The following is a 16,570-nucleotide window of genomic DNA, read 5'->3' as shown; positions in this document are numbered from 1 at the left end:
ACCTCTCGGCCAACAGGTAGTGCTAGAAGAATCCAGTAAGATTAAATGCATATCAAAGCTTTGGGTGCTGCCTCTTTAAACCAAGCTTCTTCAAAAAGGGCAAAGTTTCCTGGTGGCATGGTGGTCCTGTGGTTAGGTGACTTGCCTCTGAGAAAGAAAGTCAAGTGTTCAAATCCTGTCCGGGCCCTTTCTGCATTGTGTATGCATGTTCTCCAGGTGCCTGTCTGGGTTCCCTTTATTGCATTTGACTTGTCCAATAATCTTGAAATTTGGTCCATGTGTACTACTAGTCAATGTGTACTAACTAAAACTAGGTAACAATTGTCCAATAGGGGGCACTACTGTATTTTATCAAACTTGCACCAAGTTCAAGAAATAATGTCTGCAACCTCTTTTCTCCATTTTTTATTTTTTCAAAAACGACTCTTTTTTTATCCAATCTTTACAAATAGCAGTGTCTCATGACTTCATATGCACTCATAGTGTAAACAATCCCACCTTTCCCCACACCACTGAGGCAAACACAGATTGTCGGTCTATATTTTTTGTCAGAGCTTACATTGATTTAACATTACATTTACATTGTATCTCTTAAATTAACTTCTAAGCGGGTATGATGAATGCATTGTCACGGTGTGAAATGGACATTGTTGCCAGATGTAGGCTAGGATAATATCACAGGCCTATTTGTACCATAAAATCATCCTCAATGTAGGTACGACCAATGAATGTAGACCTTTGCCAGTCACAAATAGGTTTTGTACTGTATGTGGTGAGATGGGTTTACCATTTACTGTGTTATCTCAATGCTTTTTTTTCAGAGTCTCATAACTTCATATTGTGGCGAACGGCAGCAGCTAACGACCAAATATGGGGCTGACAACACAGCGCTGGCTTTGCTAGCCAACTGGCCCAGTTTTATTCCACAGAAAACTAGTTCACGCACAAGCTTCTGTTTACAACTTGGCCCCAACCTGAAGTGGTCTTTCCTGTCAAACATCCCCCCTGCAACCTCTCCAGTCACAAAATGACCCATCCCCTACAATGGCATCTATTTTAGCCTATTGTTCTGTAATGGTCATGCATGTGCACTGTAAAAATAATATTAACAATAAAACAAGCTTCCATTTTCCAGTCTTGCGGGTTTGCAACCACAGAATTGTGACAACTTCTTTGTTTTCCTGATTTAGATAATTTGAAAATGAGTAGCAATCAACTAAGCTACGAGAGCCGAATCTATGCTGATGAGATCTGCGAATGAGGCAGTGCTCAATCAATCGAAGAGCAACACTGGAAATGGGTCACCCCTTTGTACAAATCTTGGGCCCCTTGCCTCACAACCTGTCACAACATTAAAGCCTACAAAGATTCTCATAACCCTACTCTCATTTCATTAAAGCTCTATAATTCCAATTCTTACTTTCACTAAATTCCATATTTGTAATAATGTAAGTGTCTCTTCTGCAACCAAAAGTTAGCTAGTGATTTGTTTTGATGGACATAGCAGCCAGCAAACATGGATATTAATAAGCAGTCTTAGAAAAAAGTTTTAATTTGTATTCATTTAAGAATGAACCAAGTTAAAGTAATTATCTGAATTATTGCAAGGTAACAATTGTCACCAAATGTTTAGGGTAGCTCGCCTGTTTTACAGAGAAAGAAATCTCAGAAAAGAAGTCATATGAACACAAAAACAGATTTAACAGTCCTTGAAATGAAACCAATCCAGCTCTATGAAGAAAATATTTGGGATATAAAAATATATTTGGGATATAAAACTAATTAGGTATCTTAACATTAGCAACAGCAAGTTTAAAGAATAAAAGCACACGGTGAGTAGAATGGTTTCTTGCTGTTTTACTTTGATTCTGTCATGTTGATTATGGCAGTCGATTTTTTCAGCAGCGTTTCTACCATTATAACCAAGGCTGTTGACTAGTGCGATTGACCTGTTTTGCCACTATCAATTGACAGAAAAAAACTAGATATGAAATCCAAACTAGATAGCAAGCAAATTACAATTAACTAACACAATATGAAATACATATTTCTGATATTTAAATATATATACATATATATATGAACAAGCTAGCAAACATTAGCAACACCAAGTAAAAAAAAGAGCGAGGTAATTCATGTTTTACAATATATTTCCTGTTATCCTGTTACCTGTATCAACCCATGCACCCCTATGCATAACTAGTAAAATACGCATGAAGTGTTGTTCTAAACAAAAAATACACTCATCGTAAGTGCAAAATTGATATATCTTTTTTTGGGTGAGACAAGAGGGATATCGGAAAGGGGGGGCAGGATCAGGAGGGAGGACTAAGATACAGTTTGAAAAGGTGTGGTTTTAGTCTGTGTCAAAATAGGGGGAGGGATTCAGTGATAGGCAAGTCATTCCACCACTGAGGAACCAGAACGGAAAACAGGCGTGAACGTGCTGCTTGACCGCCAGGTACTCGTAGTGAAGGAACCATGAGGCGACCAGTGCTGGCGGACCGGAGTGGACTAGCTGGGGAGTAGGGAGTGATTAAGGATTGTATGTAAGGTGGGGCAGTCCCCTTAGCAGCCTGATATACCAACACTAGGGCCTTAAAGCGGATGCATGTGGCAATAGAAAGCCAGTGGAGGCCAATGAGGAGTGGGGTGACATGAGCTGACCTGGGCTGACTGGTGATCAGGCGGGCTGCAGCATTCTGGACCAGCTGGAGGGGCTTGATAGCACAAGCTGGGAGAGCGGCAAGGAGGGAGTTGCAGTAATCCAGGCGGGAAATGACGAGCGCCTGGACAAGGAGCTGGGTGGCTTTCTCCGTCAGGAGATGACGGATATGGCGTATATTGTAGAGGAAGAACCTGCAGGTTCTGGCAGTGGAGGATACATGTGGAGCCAGGGTGAAGCGGTTATCAAGAGTCACCCCAAGATTCTTGGCCATATGGGAGGAGGATACTACAGTCCTTAACAATCAGTGAGAGGTCAATTGTCAGAGAGGACTTAAGCTCAGTCTTGGCAAGCTTAAGCTTCAGGTGGTGGGAAGTCATCCACTCAGAGATATCAGCCAAGCAGGCAGAGATCTGTGTGGTGACCTGGGTATCGGGGGGGAAGGAAACAAAGAGTTGGGTGTCATCGGCGTAAGAGTGGTAAGAAAAGTCATGGGAAGAGATAACAGAACCAAGAGACATGGTGTATAGCGAGAAGAGGAGAGGACCAAGAACTGAGCCCTGCGGGACTCCAGTTTGTAGGGGGTGGGGGTCAGAGACTGAGCCCCTCCAAGTCATCTGGTAGGAACGACCAGAGAAGTAGGAGGAAAACCATGATGTACTACTAATCAGAATGTACTAACTTGTAAAACTTGGTGAGAATTGGCCAAGACAGGGCACTACACTAATTTATCAAACATGCAGGAGATTTGGTGTATTGCCTCCTGAGCTCAGGCTTTAAAACCCCAATTAAAAAATTGTGGCTGAATAAACAGCCAATGAAAATTGATTGGACACGGTAAACCACTCCATCCTCCTATCCTCCCTGGCATCTACAGGGATCTGTGGCACAGCCTTAGACTGGATTAAATCCTATCTCTCTGACCGGACCTCCCAGGTCACCTGGGCTGGGGAAGTATAAACCCCTCGCCCCCTTGTTACAGGAGTTCGCCAGGGCTCAGTCTTCGGTCCCCTCCTCTTCTCCATTTACACCAGATCCCTTGGCCCCGTTATCTCTGCTTATGGAACCCAACTCTTTCTCTCCTTTCCCCCATCCGACACACAGGTCTCTACCCGTATCTCCGCCTGCCTGGGAGACATCCAGAGCTGAATGGACAACCACCATCTAAAGCTCAACCCAGGTAAGACGGAACTAATCATTCCGTCTTACCTGGGAACTAAGCTCTAAGCCTTCCAATCTCTGATTTTTCCATTTCACTTGGGGATACCACAGTGACCTCATCCCCCAGTGCAAGAAACCTTGGAGGGGTGATGGACAGGCTGTCCTTCCCCAAGAACATATCTGCAGTGATCTGGGTGTAACGGGTGAAGAACTTGCTAAATATTTGTTGAGAAAACGGCTACGGCCGTGTCGAAGTGTCCCTGAGCATGACACCTAACCCCCAAATGTTCCTGATTAGCTGGTTGGCAGCCGATTGCTGTTGGTGTGTGGGTATGTGTATGAATGGGTGAACAAGAGCATCAATTGTACAGTGCTTTGGATAAAGGGCTATATAAATGCCAACCATTTACCATTCAGCTCCTCGTTCAAGCAATAGTCTTGTCCTGCCTGAACTACTGCAATTATCTGCTGGCTGGCCTTCCAGCATCTGCCATCAGACCCCTACAACTGATCCAGAGTGCCGCAACTCGTCAGGTATTCAGTGTCCCCAGGCATTCACCCCTCTGCTCAGTGACCTCCACTGGCTGCCTGTTATGGCTTGCATCAAATTTTAAACTTTGGTGCTTGCATACCAGGCAGTTAAGGGATCAGCCCCTGCATATATTCAATCACTTATCAGAACCTACAGTACTGTGCAAAAGGTGTGAAAAAATGCTGTAAAGTAAGAATGCCTTCAAAAATAGAAATAGTTAATAGTTTATTTATCAATTAACAAAATGCAAAGTGATCATCACACTCGTCCCTGTGTTTGATCTGCACTTCATTGTACGTCGCTCTGGATAAGAGTGTCTGCTAAATACCTGTAATGTAATGTAATGATCTCATGAATGCTAATGTCTGAAAGCAAAGTAGGATGCACACAAAACTGGATCAACATTTTTGTCATGACTCATGACCAAAGTCCATACAGTCCATTACATTACATGTTCTTTGGCTGCCGCTTTTATCCAATGTGGCTTCCAGTTGATCAGACTAAGCTGGGGACAATCCCCCCCAGGAGCAATGTGGGGATGCTCTGGGGCCCAACAGCTGTGCAGATCTTTTCATAGCTACAGCAGGGATTGAACCAGCAACCTTGTAGGTCTCATGTACCTTAACCACACTGCTACAATGCTACAGTCTGTAGATGTGTATTCAAAAACATGGTTAAAAAATTGTCAGCAAGAATAGTCAGCCTCATGCATAAATAGGTTGTACAACCAGATCCACAATAACATTGAGATTTATACACTTGAAATTATTGTGAAAATGTCTACCTTTACACATCTGTACCTTTACACATGCTCCAGACCATCCGTACAAACTATTCTTTGTGGCTGTTCTGATGTATCCGCCCACTATAGCCGGTGATGCTCTACAAACTCACATGCAAGCTGCACAAAATCCTCTTTTATCCTGCCGTTTTTCTGGTCAGTCTTGTAACTTAGCAGGTCCTTGAAAATAAGAACATGTCACGTAGGCTAATCTTGGGATAACCCCAGAGTTTAATTAGTTACCTCTTCATGTGTCAACAAAATAATAATGTTTATCTGTTAGGAAGCCTGACCAGAGTGGCAAGAAGTTTGGGAGGCAGACGACAGAGACTTGTCCCGGCATCACAAAAGGTGTTTTATTTACAAAAACAAGTGACACCGCTACATGTGCAACCAAAAATATATATATAAAACAAAAAAAAGAAATTAACAAGTAACTTGGCTTAAGTGAACAAACTTCAAATCATAATAACAGAACTTAACGTCACATGTACGCAGCTACATACTGACATCCCACCTCCCCAGCAGCTAAACAGCAACTCTTTAAATAGGCCTTCAATCAACCCCAAACCCAGACAATCTAGGTTATACCAATCCTGCAGGTGTCTCTCCTGAACACAGGTAAGTGATACAATTATTAACCATTCCTTGTCCTCATTTAGCCCAACCGAAACCGTTCACATGGCTTACTATATAACATATATCTGTAATCACATAAACAAATCACAATCAATATACATACATAACTTACTAAACATTTCCTACCCCCCCCCCCTACTTGGTCTGGTCCCGTGACATCACTCATGATGTCACCTAGGATACAAATACAGGAAGTGTTTGGCTGCTTCCTCCTTGTGCCTCTGGACCACATGGTGAGTATGTTAGGATTGGAGACAAAGAAGACTGTAATTAACTTATGAAACATAGAACTAACCCAATAAACAATTAACTAAACTTATAATACTTGTCAGTATTTTCCTTTACCCAGAGATGCTGATGTTATGTGAACTGTAATGAAACATAATGCAAATAAGTGATGGAATTATGGCTAACAAACAATTCAAATGAATAAGCAATATGGCAATGATGATGGCAATGGGGACAAATGGTGTTCTCACCTACTTTGTCACATTATCATTATCTGTTAACAATGGCAACCCCAAAATTTCAAAAGAAGGAAATGTTTTGGTAACTCTTTACAATAAGGTTCACTGATTTCGTATGAACTAATGTAGTTGTTAACTATCTAACAACTGAAAGGTTTATGTATTTGTACATCATTATTACATGCTCACAACTACATTAGTTCATGCCAATTCATATTGAAATGAGAACCAGTTAACGAATCTTAATGCATAACTAATATGTTTATCCTATGGATAATGTATAAATATTCATGTAATGAATATATTAGTTAAGAGAGAAAAAAATACATTAACTCATAAAGTTAATTTCATACTTAATTAATTTGTAAATCATTAATTCATGTTAACAACTACATTATTTGCCAATTCATGTGACCTTACTGTAAAGTGATACCGATATTTTATGCAGTGAGAGATGTAAAGACGAGAATAAAAGGCCATGTGGAACATGGATGGAGAGAAACAGCATGTCTCACTATGGTGGGGGCAGACACCTGGAAACTCTAAGTACTGCTACTCTTTAAGCCTTACCGCAGGGGTGAATGACACTGTCCATGATAGTCAAAGTAAACAGATCTGCCCATTCTATTTGCTAGCCCACTAAGATTTGTGAGTTGTCCCTGTGAGTTGTCCCAAAGTTTTATGATTGATGCCAATCTGAATCTGTTGCTTTCCACATTGTTTGTGTGCTAGCTGCCAATGACTTCCGCACCTGTTCAAACATCTGCCCAGTGTGAATAACCCAGGCCTGTGGAGGCCAGCCAGGGTACCAGAAACACACAAAAAATATTAACCTCAGCGGGAACCCAGAGGAAGCCGGAGTCAAACATATTTCTCTATGTCTATGCTCCCGGGTGCCTTCAGTTATTTTGGGCCCCATGAAATGATCTCACATTCAAGTGAACTTATTCATGATCTTCATCAAATTCACCAGCATCAAATTAATTTTTACTATATGATCCCAGGCCCCACCAACATCAAATGAACGTTCCCGGGCCCCTAGAATTATTATTACCTTTCTCCCCACTTATGATGGCACTGACTATGCAACAGTCACATATACCCCATCCAAAGCTGACTATCGTGCCGTAATTAGTGTTAGAAATTACGCACAAGCAACTGAAATCCTGGCTACCGGACTTTTGCATGGTGTACCAATTACGAGACTGCCTTCTCCCTCGGTACAGTACTTTGGTTACACTTGTACGAACATTGCTAGTTTTTTTACTACACTCTCTGGATATTCCCCGAATAAAGCCCTGACGGGACTTTATCACACCCCTGTTTCTGAGTCGTGCATCCAACCCCCCCGCCCACCCGTCTCAGCGAGTAGAACATTGGTACACCTATAGCTCAAGGGAGACGCCTACCCAGACTCCCAACTGCGTTATAGCCTACCAAGGACCGGAACGGTAGAGTGATAATGAAAGACATACAACATACAATCCTGTTTCTGATTCCACAGCAGGAATACTGGCCCTAACTACATTTACATTTAAGTCATTTGGCAGACGCTTTTAATCCAAAGCAACTTACAAGTGCATAGGTTCTACCATAAGTCAAAGCATCACATCCAGAACTAGCAAAATACACATGAAATGCTTTTCTAAACATAGTTGTCATCATAAGTGCATTTTTTTTTTTTTTTTTTGGGGGGGGGGGGGGGGGGGGGGGGTTAGACAAGGATAGGGATATCAGAAAGGAGGGGCAGGGGAAATCAGGAGGGAGGACTAAGGTAGAGTTTGAAAAGGTGGGTTTTGAGTCTGCGTCGAAATAGGGGGAGGGATTCTGCTGTTCTGACAGTGGTAGGCAAGTCATTCCACCACTGAGGAACCAGAACGGAGAACAGGCGTGAACGTGCAGCTCGACCGCCAGGTGCACGTAGAGAGGGGACCATAAGGCGACCAGAGCTGGCAGACCGGAGTGATCTAGCTGGGGAGTAGGGAGTGATCAGGGATTGTATGTAAGGTGGGGCAGTCCCCTTAGCAGCCTGAAATGCCAACACTAGGGCCTTGAAACGGATGCGTGCGGCAATAGGAAGCCAGTGGAGGCCAATGAGAAGCGGGGTGACATGAGCCGACCTGGGCTGACTGGTGATCAGGCGGGCTGCAGCATTCTGGACCAGCTGGAGGGGCTTGATGGCACACGCTGGGAGACCGGCTAGGAGGGAGTTGCAGTAATCCAGGCAGGAAATGACAAGCGCCTGGACTAGGAGCAGGGTGGCTTTCTCAGTCAGGAGATGAGGGATACGGCGTATATTATACAGAAAGAACCTGCAGGTTCTGGCAGTGGAGGATAGTTGTGGAGCCAGGGTGAGGCAGTTATCAAGAGTCACCCCAAGATTCTTTGCCGTACTACAAAGTCCTCCACAGTCAATGAGAGGTCGATTGACGGAGAGGACTTAGCAGGAATGTAGAGAAGCTCCGTTTTGGCAAGGTTGAGCTTCAGGTGGTGGGAAGTCATCCACGCAGAGATATCAGCCAAGCAGGCAGAGATCCGTGTGGTGTTGGGGGGGAGAATACACAAAACAACCTTAACAATCTAGTTCATTGACAAAGCAAGATTACTTTAAAATTAGACCATGAAACACATTAACCCTCAATTCACCTGATGCCGCAGGAATACTACAGAGGTAGGCAGTGTACACAAAGCGACGGGGGTCTCAGTCACAGAGCCCCAAGCTTATCAGTGAGTTTGCCAAGCCCTCATCTAAGGGGGGCGATACTCCAACGATCATGTACACAACTAGACTTTTAGGAAAGTCAGCAACCACAAACGATCACTAAAGGCTCACCTAGGCTCCACTGACCATACAGGAGCCCACACACGAGATGCCACGCAGGTATCGCCCCTGGCCACCGAGAATCGCAGAGCTCTCCAGCCGAGCGGGGCGACCTCCACACACCGTGCATTTATACTTATGGAAAGCCACACTAATAGCAAACATACATTAATATTGACACAACTACAATATGCTTCACAGCTCCACCACCAGTGCAGGAGACCCAAGAGGAAGTGAGGAAGCGAACAGCCAAGAAGATCTCCTGTATAGCACTCCGGGCTATCGGAGATTCGCAATGCTCCTACCAGGAAAAGCGAGACTCCAAACTTGCATATTTAACCTAGTATCTGAGAGCAAGAGTGCAGCACAGGGTGAAATAATCTCCCACCCTAACACTTGGCCTAGACCAGAGGTGTCAAACTCCAGTCCTGGAGGGCCGCAGTGTCTGCTGGTTTTTGGCGCAAGAGATACAAGTCTTTCATTGGCCAAAGAGGCCACACACCTTGTTCTCAAGGCCTTAATTGGCTGCTGATTCAAAGGAAACCACAAACACCTAGAGTTTGCCTAGACAGAAGGAAGATTCTAACAGGGTCTCAAGTCTCAACAGACTTACAAACACAGAACATATATGGGATTGAGTTAACAGGAAGTTAGGTAGGATAAGGTAATCAGTTTGCCTGTGCGCATGCGCACGTAAGCACACATGTTATTTGTCCTTTTCCAAAGGAAGGAAATGGGTAAAGGTAGCAATTGTAGGCCTGCGTGGTGGAATAAACTAACAGGTATCACTCGACAAAGAGAGAAGCGTAGCTTCCACTCAAAGTATTACAATAGTGAGTGGATTATTTACAACTACCAGCTATGTCAATTAGGAGTTCTGAGTGACAGTGTTGAAGTTAGTTTTGAGGAGAGAGAGAGGCTATATGTGTAGCTTCACTCTACACACGCAAAAGACGGCAACCTATTCACGTAAACAACTAACAGTCTGAATGCATTGAAATGATAAACGAAAACAAATATAAGAAATACAGATTCACAATATCAGTTACGACTCAGCTAAACACGGGCTATGCTTGGAATTTTGTATTAGTCTTACTGAGTCCATGTGTGCAACTATACTGGGTTCTGAAAACCCAAGCATGCTTCGTCTGCCTCTCCATGTCCTTATATGTTCTATGCTGTCGATCAATCACATCATGGTTGAGTTGGAAATCAGGCTAGATATACTGTAAAACAATTATCTAAAAGCTTGGTGGTGCTGCAGTCACCATCACACAATATTCCTTGCAATCACATCACATGCTATATACAGCCTGTAGTGTAGTGGTTAAGGTATATGAGTGGGACATGCAAGGTCGTAGCCACAATAAGATCCATACAGCTGTTGGGCCCTTGAGCAAGGCCCTTAACATTGTTCCAGGGGAGCACTGTCTCCTGCTTAGTCTAATCAACTGTACGTCTTTCAAATGCCATTAATGTAATGTAATATACAGTGCATACGGATTTTTACGTCGTCGTGTTCAAATACGGAAGGTATTGTGGTTTCGAAAACAGCTTTCATCTGCTTCATGGTATGGGCGCCAGACACTAGACAAGCAGAATGGAGAACAAACTAGCACTGGGGACCTGGCGGCCTCTGGTGGTTAGAAGCAGGAACTGTGGCAAACGTCAATATTTTGTTGGTTCAACATAATTAAGCTTTTCCATATAGAGGAAAACCACATTGCACTTAAACTAGCTGTAGCCAATTAGTCGGACAATAGTAGCCTTATAGCGTTTTCTAAATAAGTACAAATAACTGAAAAACCTGAGGGTGTGTTTTTGTCTGTGCTTGGACCACCAAGGCCTTCAACTTGCGATATTGATTTACGAGAACAGAGTACTGCTACCAAAAATGACAATTTATTTGCAATAGAGCGCCACCTGCCAATTTGCTTTAATTACAGTATATCTGTAGCGTGATTGCGTGCTTTCGATATTCATCACGAATTCAGGTTATGTTTACATCTATTTTCCAAACGCTGAGACTATCTGATTAATAACAAGCATACAGCAGCAGAACATCTCCATTCATGCACACTTACGCGGTTGATCAAAAGTAGCATCGACCGTTCTATCGGCTGTGACTTTGATCTCCCCTGCAGCATTTTCTTGAATGGTGTTGTTTGCTTAGAATTACTGTTTAACTTAAAAATGGCCAAATCAAGTGGTAAGTTCAATTCACAAAAACGGAATCGCTCCATCAACTCCAAATAAAGGCAACGGTGCTTTTCACACAATTTGACCGCGTCAGGCTGAGGCTTACGCTCTTATGCTAGGTTTTACCCTCAGGTTCATCACGTCTGTACTTTACCCTAAAAAGTAAAGGCCAGCCCATTGTCAAAAACAGATATAAATGTCCGTTTCTCTGATGCATTTGCACCAAATGCGCAAACAGCTCTCGGCGAAAGGAGCGCAACGGGCGCTCTTAACCGAAAGTCCTCACAAACCATTTGCATATTTATAGTGCCTTCACCAGCCTGACCACGACCATCAAATGGAATTCATAACATGAATGGTTGGTTCTGAAATGTGAATCCGCGAATTGAACCTTTTTTTTTCCCTTTTTTTTTAAAAAAAGAAAAGAAAAAAAAATCATCGGAACTGTAATAGCAGCGTGAGATAATAACCATCACTCACCATTGCTGGAGTAGCTGATGTTGTGATGGGTTTCTCTGAACCGCCCTGAAGAGAGGTTATTGATTTGACTGATAACGAGAATATTTAAAGGGCGGAGGAATTAGGCGTTTTTCCAATTTGTTCAAGTTTTTCCAAAGCGCGAACAGCAGAGCTTCGTGGCATCTACATAGAAGAGACTGGACTGGACATCCAAAGCAGTTTTCGGCATGTTGCTGAGCGTTTGCGTCTCAATTAGCCTTACACATATTCTATTTTTAGTCGGAGCACTGTGCTTTCCGCTACCCCAGGCGGGACCACACATAGCCAACGGCTGGGGGGACGCAGTGCGCTTTAGACATCTGTATGCTGCTAGACAGGGACTGCATCTACAAATCAACGCAGACGGAAAAGTGCACGGATCCGCTTCCCAAAGTTCTTACAGTGAGTAAAAACTCTTTTACTGAGGAATGGGAAATCAAGGCGTAATTTATTTTTCGAAGACCATAATATGTTTCAAAACTATATGTTCATTTTTAATTTAATTAGAGTAGAAATTCTGATTAAATGCTCCATTTAATTATAATGCCGATATCAAAACGCGCAAGAAAAGCTTGAGCAATCGATTATTCCCGAAATGATTTGCATCCTTTATAAAAATGTGAAAAGGCTTGCATATAATACAAAAAACATCGATAATGATCTATATTTTATGTTCAAACATATGGGAAAACTATATTCTTTTATGTTAATACATTTACTCTCATGTTTCAATTTTTTATTTAGCAATCTATTTTTCCTGAAAACCACAGGTGCCAAAATCATTGGCACCCCAAACAATTATTGTAAATGCAAATTTACTTCATTTAGTTAGAGGAACTCAGTCTAAAGGAACAAGTATGCTAAATCCCTTTGTCAACCTTATCCCCACAGACAGTAAGGAATATGCTAAGGGAGCCATAACTAACCCAAAGCTCGCAGTTTAAGAATTGCAGGTTGTGGTTGTGTCTTGGGGTAACCACAACAGGAAAAACACCTCCATACCAACAAACTCTTTGGAAGGGTGGCATGAAGACTTACTGAGCACAATAAACAAGCACCCCAAGCATATAAAAGCATAAGACAAGAGCCTCAAGTATAAAATGGAATGTATACAAGGAGAAGCACCTCGTACCTACTGTGAAATTGGGCAGAGGATGTTTTGGAGATGTTTTGTTGCCAGTGATGCAGGTGCACTACTTAACCCTTTCCACTTGGGCCCCCCTAGAGGGCAATTTCCACTTATTTTGTCCTCGTCCTCTAAAGGTGTCAATATTACTGCACACATGGTTGGAGACTTAATTACAGAAGAAGCTTGTACCATTATGCTATTTCAGACAGCAAATTTATGTCAGAGCATGTACATACAAGTTACACAAAAGTTACACTAAAATACAAAAAAATTACAAAACGCCTTATGTTTCTATAGTTTAGCAGTAAATATTTCAACTTCTAAGTCAAGGACCAACCCAGAACTAAGTTATATTTGGATGCCAAATTTTTAGTAGGATCCTAATGGACTTGTGGTCTCAGCTGTCCATATTGCGTGTTAAAATGAAAGCGCACAGTTGTAAAGCTTGTTTTGTGCTTTTATTATTCCACTCATTCATATTTTATTTTTATTTAGAGTGCCAAAATTATTTTACTAAGCCAATTGAACATCATAATTGTTCATATTATATTTTAAAAAATCATAACTGGAAAAAATGGGGGATGGTTCATAACCTGTTTAATAAATGCTTATTTGGAGTTTAAAAAAATTCATAATACCAGATTATAAATATTTTCTATAAATAGGGTTTAGAAGTCATAGCTTGCTTTGTTCACATCACATAGGAAAAAGTGGAACAATGGGAGGATTTAAACACAGAAATAATTAATAAAGATCTAGCCTAAAATATTGACTCTGGTTAAACAACAATCTGCTGTAGTTTTTCAGCTAGTTGATGTTCGAAGGTGGTAATTTCAACCATTTCCATACAACATTAACGGATACATGGAAACGAAACGTATGAGGTGTAAATTACTGCATGAAACTATACAACACCTTTTATCTTGAAAAAAAGTTTATACATTCACCCCCATCTGTCACCTTCTCCTACCTCTCTGTCCCAAATTCCCTCTCTTTGCAGCTATCCTCAGACAGAAACAGGTCAAGAAGATCATAACAAATAATTGCAATAATCGCAGTAATAACATCTTGCATACTAATATATTCATTGAGGTCCATTGATTGAAGTTTTTGTCAAATATCCAACCCCCAGCAACAAGTCAAACACATTCCATAATTTCTCATACTTTATTATTGAAAGTCATGCTAGGCTGGCTCCTTATTTATAAGCATACTAAATAATAATAACATATTTTGAGAATGTATTTAGATGCCTACCGATATAAAATGTGTTGTGTTGTCAATGGTATTTTCAGAAATATTGACACAGACAAGAGATTCCTCCTCCAAAGGAAGTCCTCTATATGGATATAGACATCGCAAAATATTTTTTTTGTTGTAAAATGTTAAACTTTTTTGTCCTAAAATCCGACTCCAAGTTAGCACATTTTTATAATGAGAAACTATTATGCATTTGGTCCGCTTATTTCTTGTAGTATGCAGATTTCCAAAATTCAGAGGTCCCCCCACACTTGTTTTATCACCCACATTCATTGCAAAATAAGGAACTATTGCCACTAACGCAATGGCATCTTAAGATAGGATATACAAATATGACCATTAGTTTTTATGCTTTCAAGCAATATATCCTGTTACCGTAGTGATTGAAAATTGCACCCTTTGATAATATTCTGATCGTCTTGGGTTCACGTGGAATTATGAGGATAGGGTTGTACAGTCAGATATTTAACAAGATAACATGACTGTTCGTGTCTTGCACAGGCTACCTATTTTTGTTCGAAAGTTAAACGTCAAACTAATGAATACATCAATGACTTTGTCTGTAGGTCTGCTGGAAATTCGACCGGTTGATACAGGCTTTGTTGCTATCAAAGGAGTAACAAGTTCAAAATATCTCTGCATGGAAGGGACCGGAAGCATTTATGGATCTGTAAGTTCTGAAGCTTTTCCATAATTCAGTGAATAATGCAGTATATGAAGCAGACAAATGCATGAAGCGGATCAGACTGCTCCATGTGTAATCTCCGCACGCTTCACATATTTCATATTGTTTATTGACTCTTGAATGTGTACTGTAAGAGGAATCTCACAAACTACAGACAGCTATAATCAATTAATACATCACACAATCTCGTGAGGTGGTTGGTTAAAAGTCAGTAGTATCAAGGTCTGTTCAATCGACCTATGTTGTAGCAAATGTTCATTGAAAACCTGCTATAAATAAGCTGAGTGGTGGGCCACTTTAGTACAAATGCTCTGCAGATGTATTTCTATGCTGCTACTGTATCTACTGGCGAAATGTTTGTTCCTCCACAACTTTGATCTCTCTTATGATCTGCATTTGAATATCATGCATAAATAAGTGGTTCTTTCACTCTTTTTTCAGAGGGCAATAGCTAAGGCTTTGTAGGCAGCCTAGTTAGCCTGCCTCATCATTCTGCACTGCACTGTCACTCAAATATATCCAAATACTACAACTAATGCTTCAGCATCATTTTAACACCAGTGTGAAATGACATGCTCCCTACTTCAATTTATTAATTCACAACACAAAAGCATTTTTGACAATACTTTGCTCCCTGAAATTGAAATGCAAATTACTATCACTGTATTTTTACATAAGAGAATGAATGGTGTGAATTGCTGAAAGTGCTAATCTGGGTTGTGCATTGCTACAGCAACCTTTGCCCAGCTGCACGTCTGTTTGCCAAGTGAAAAAGCGCAATGCGTGGAAACGGCAATAACAACCTTGGCCTCCTAGCCTCCATGTGCGCCACGCAAACAGCCCTCGAAGAACTGCTCCAGACCATGTGTACCGCAGGGCCCTGCTGCCCGGCTCGCACACTCCTCAGTGCCCTGTCATTGATCTCTTTCTGCTCCTGCCCTCTTAGGCCACCTACGTGAAAGAGGACTGCTCCTTCCTGGAGCGCATCCTCTCAGACGGTTACAGTGTCTACTTCTCCAGCAAGCATGGAGCCCCACTGAGCCTGAGTGGCGACCGGCAGCAGCCGCAGCTCCCAGGAAAAGCCCCGCTCGCTCCGGCACAGTTCCTGCCCATGATGAGCACGCAGTCCCTGCTGCCTATGAACGCCCACTCTGGAGACCCTCCCTCCGACCCCAAGCAGGCGGCCCGGCCCTCTCTGGAGCTAGATAGCATGGATCCCTATGGGAAGCTATCCCAAATATACATTCAGAGTCCTAGTTTCAGTAAGAGATAGGTAATTCTGCGTGTCCCTCCTGCGGGGAAAGTCGCCCCTGAGACCTCGCCACCACATGTGGCATGTACGAAAGGAGGTGATTGGCTGGATGTACAATGAAACTATGACAGGCCTTTGTTCTGTTATCTCCTCGGAAATGCACAATCCTGCAGGATGATGCGATTCACCACTCCAGACAAACTCAACGGAATGAATCCAGTGCTAAGGCGCGTGTTTAATCATTGTGAATCTGTTCTCATAATAATGCACAAGGGATGTGTTTCATGAAAGTGAACATTATTTGCTAATGCACTTGCTTATTGATTCATTTAATTCAGATGTTTGTTGTTTCTATATTCTTTGAGAGAAATATGGTGCCTGTTATGCACTGATGCTATCTCCACTATTGTGGACATCTTTTAATAGTATCTATGTTATGATTTCACATGTGCTATATTTTATAGAGAATGTATTTTTATTA

General features: G+C 41.9%; 1 protein-coding gene across 1 annotated transcript; it reads left to right on the top strand.

Annotated features, from left to right (window-relative positions):
• The first annotated feature begins 11,259 nt into the window (after positions 1–11,259).
• On the top strand, positions 11,260–16,110 carry fgf19 (fibroblast growth factor 19). Its single transcript, XM_061221270.1, has 4 exons — positions 11,260–11,275; positions 12,004–12,165; positions 14,719–14,822; positions 15,784–16,110. The coding sequence occupies exons 1-4, from the start codon at positions 11,260–11,262 to the stop codon at positions 16,108–16,110; spliced, it is 609 nt and encodes a 202-aa protein (XP_061077254.1).
• The last annotated feature ends 460 nt before the right edge of the window (positions 16,111–16,570 follow it).

This window comes from Conger conger, chromosome 15, assembly GCF_963514075.1.
Source record: "Conger conger chromosome 15, fConCon1.1, whole genome shotgun sequence".
NCBI lineage: Eukaryota > Metazoa > Chordata > Actinopteri > Anguilliformes > Congridae > Conger > Conger conger.
This window is presented reverse-complemented; position numbering and strand designations above follow the sequence as displayed.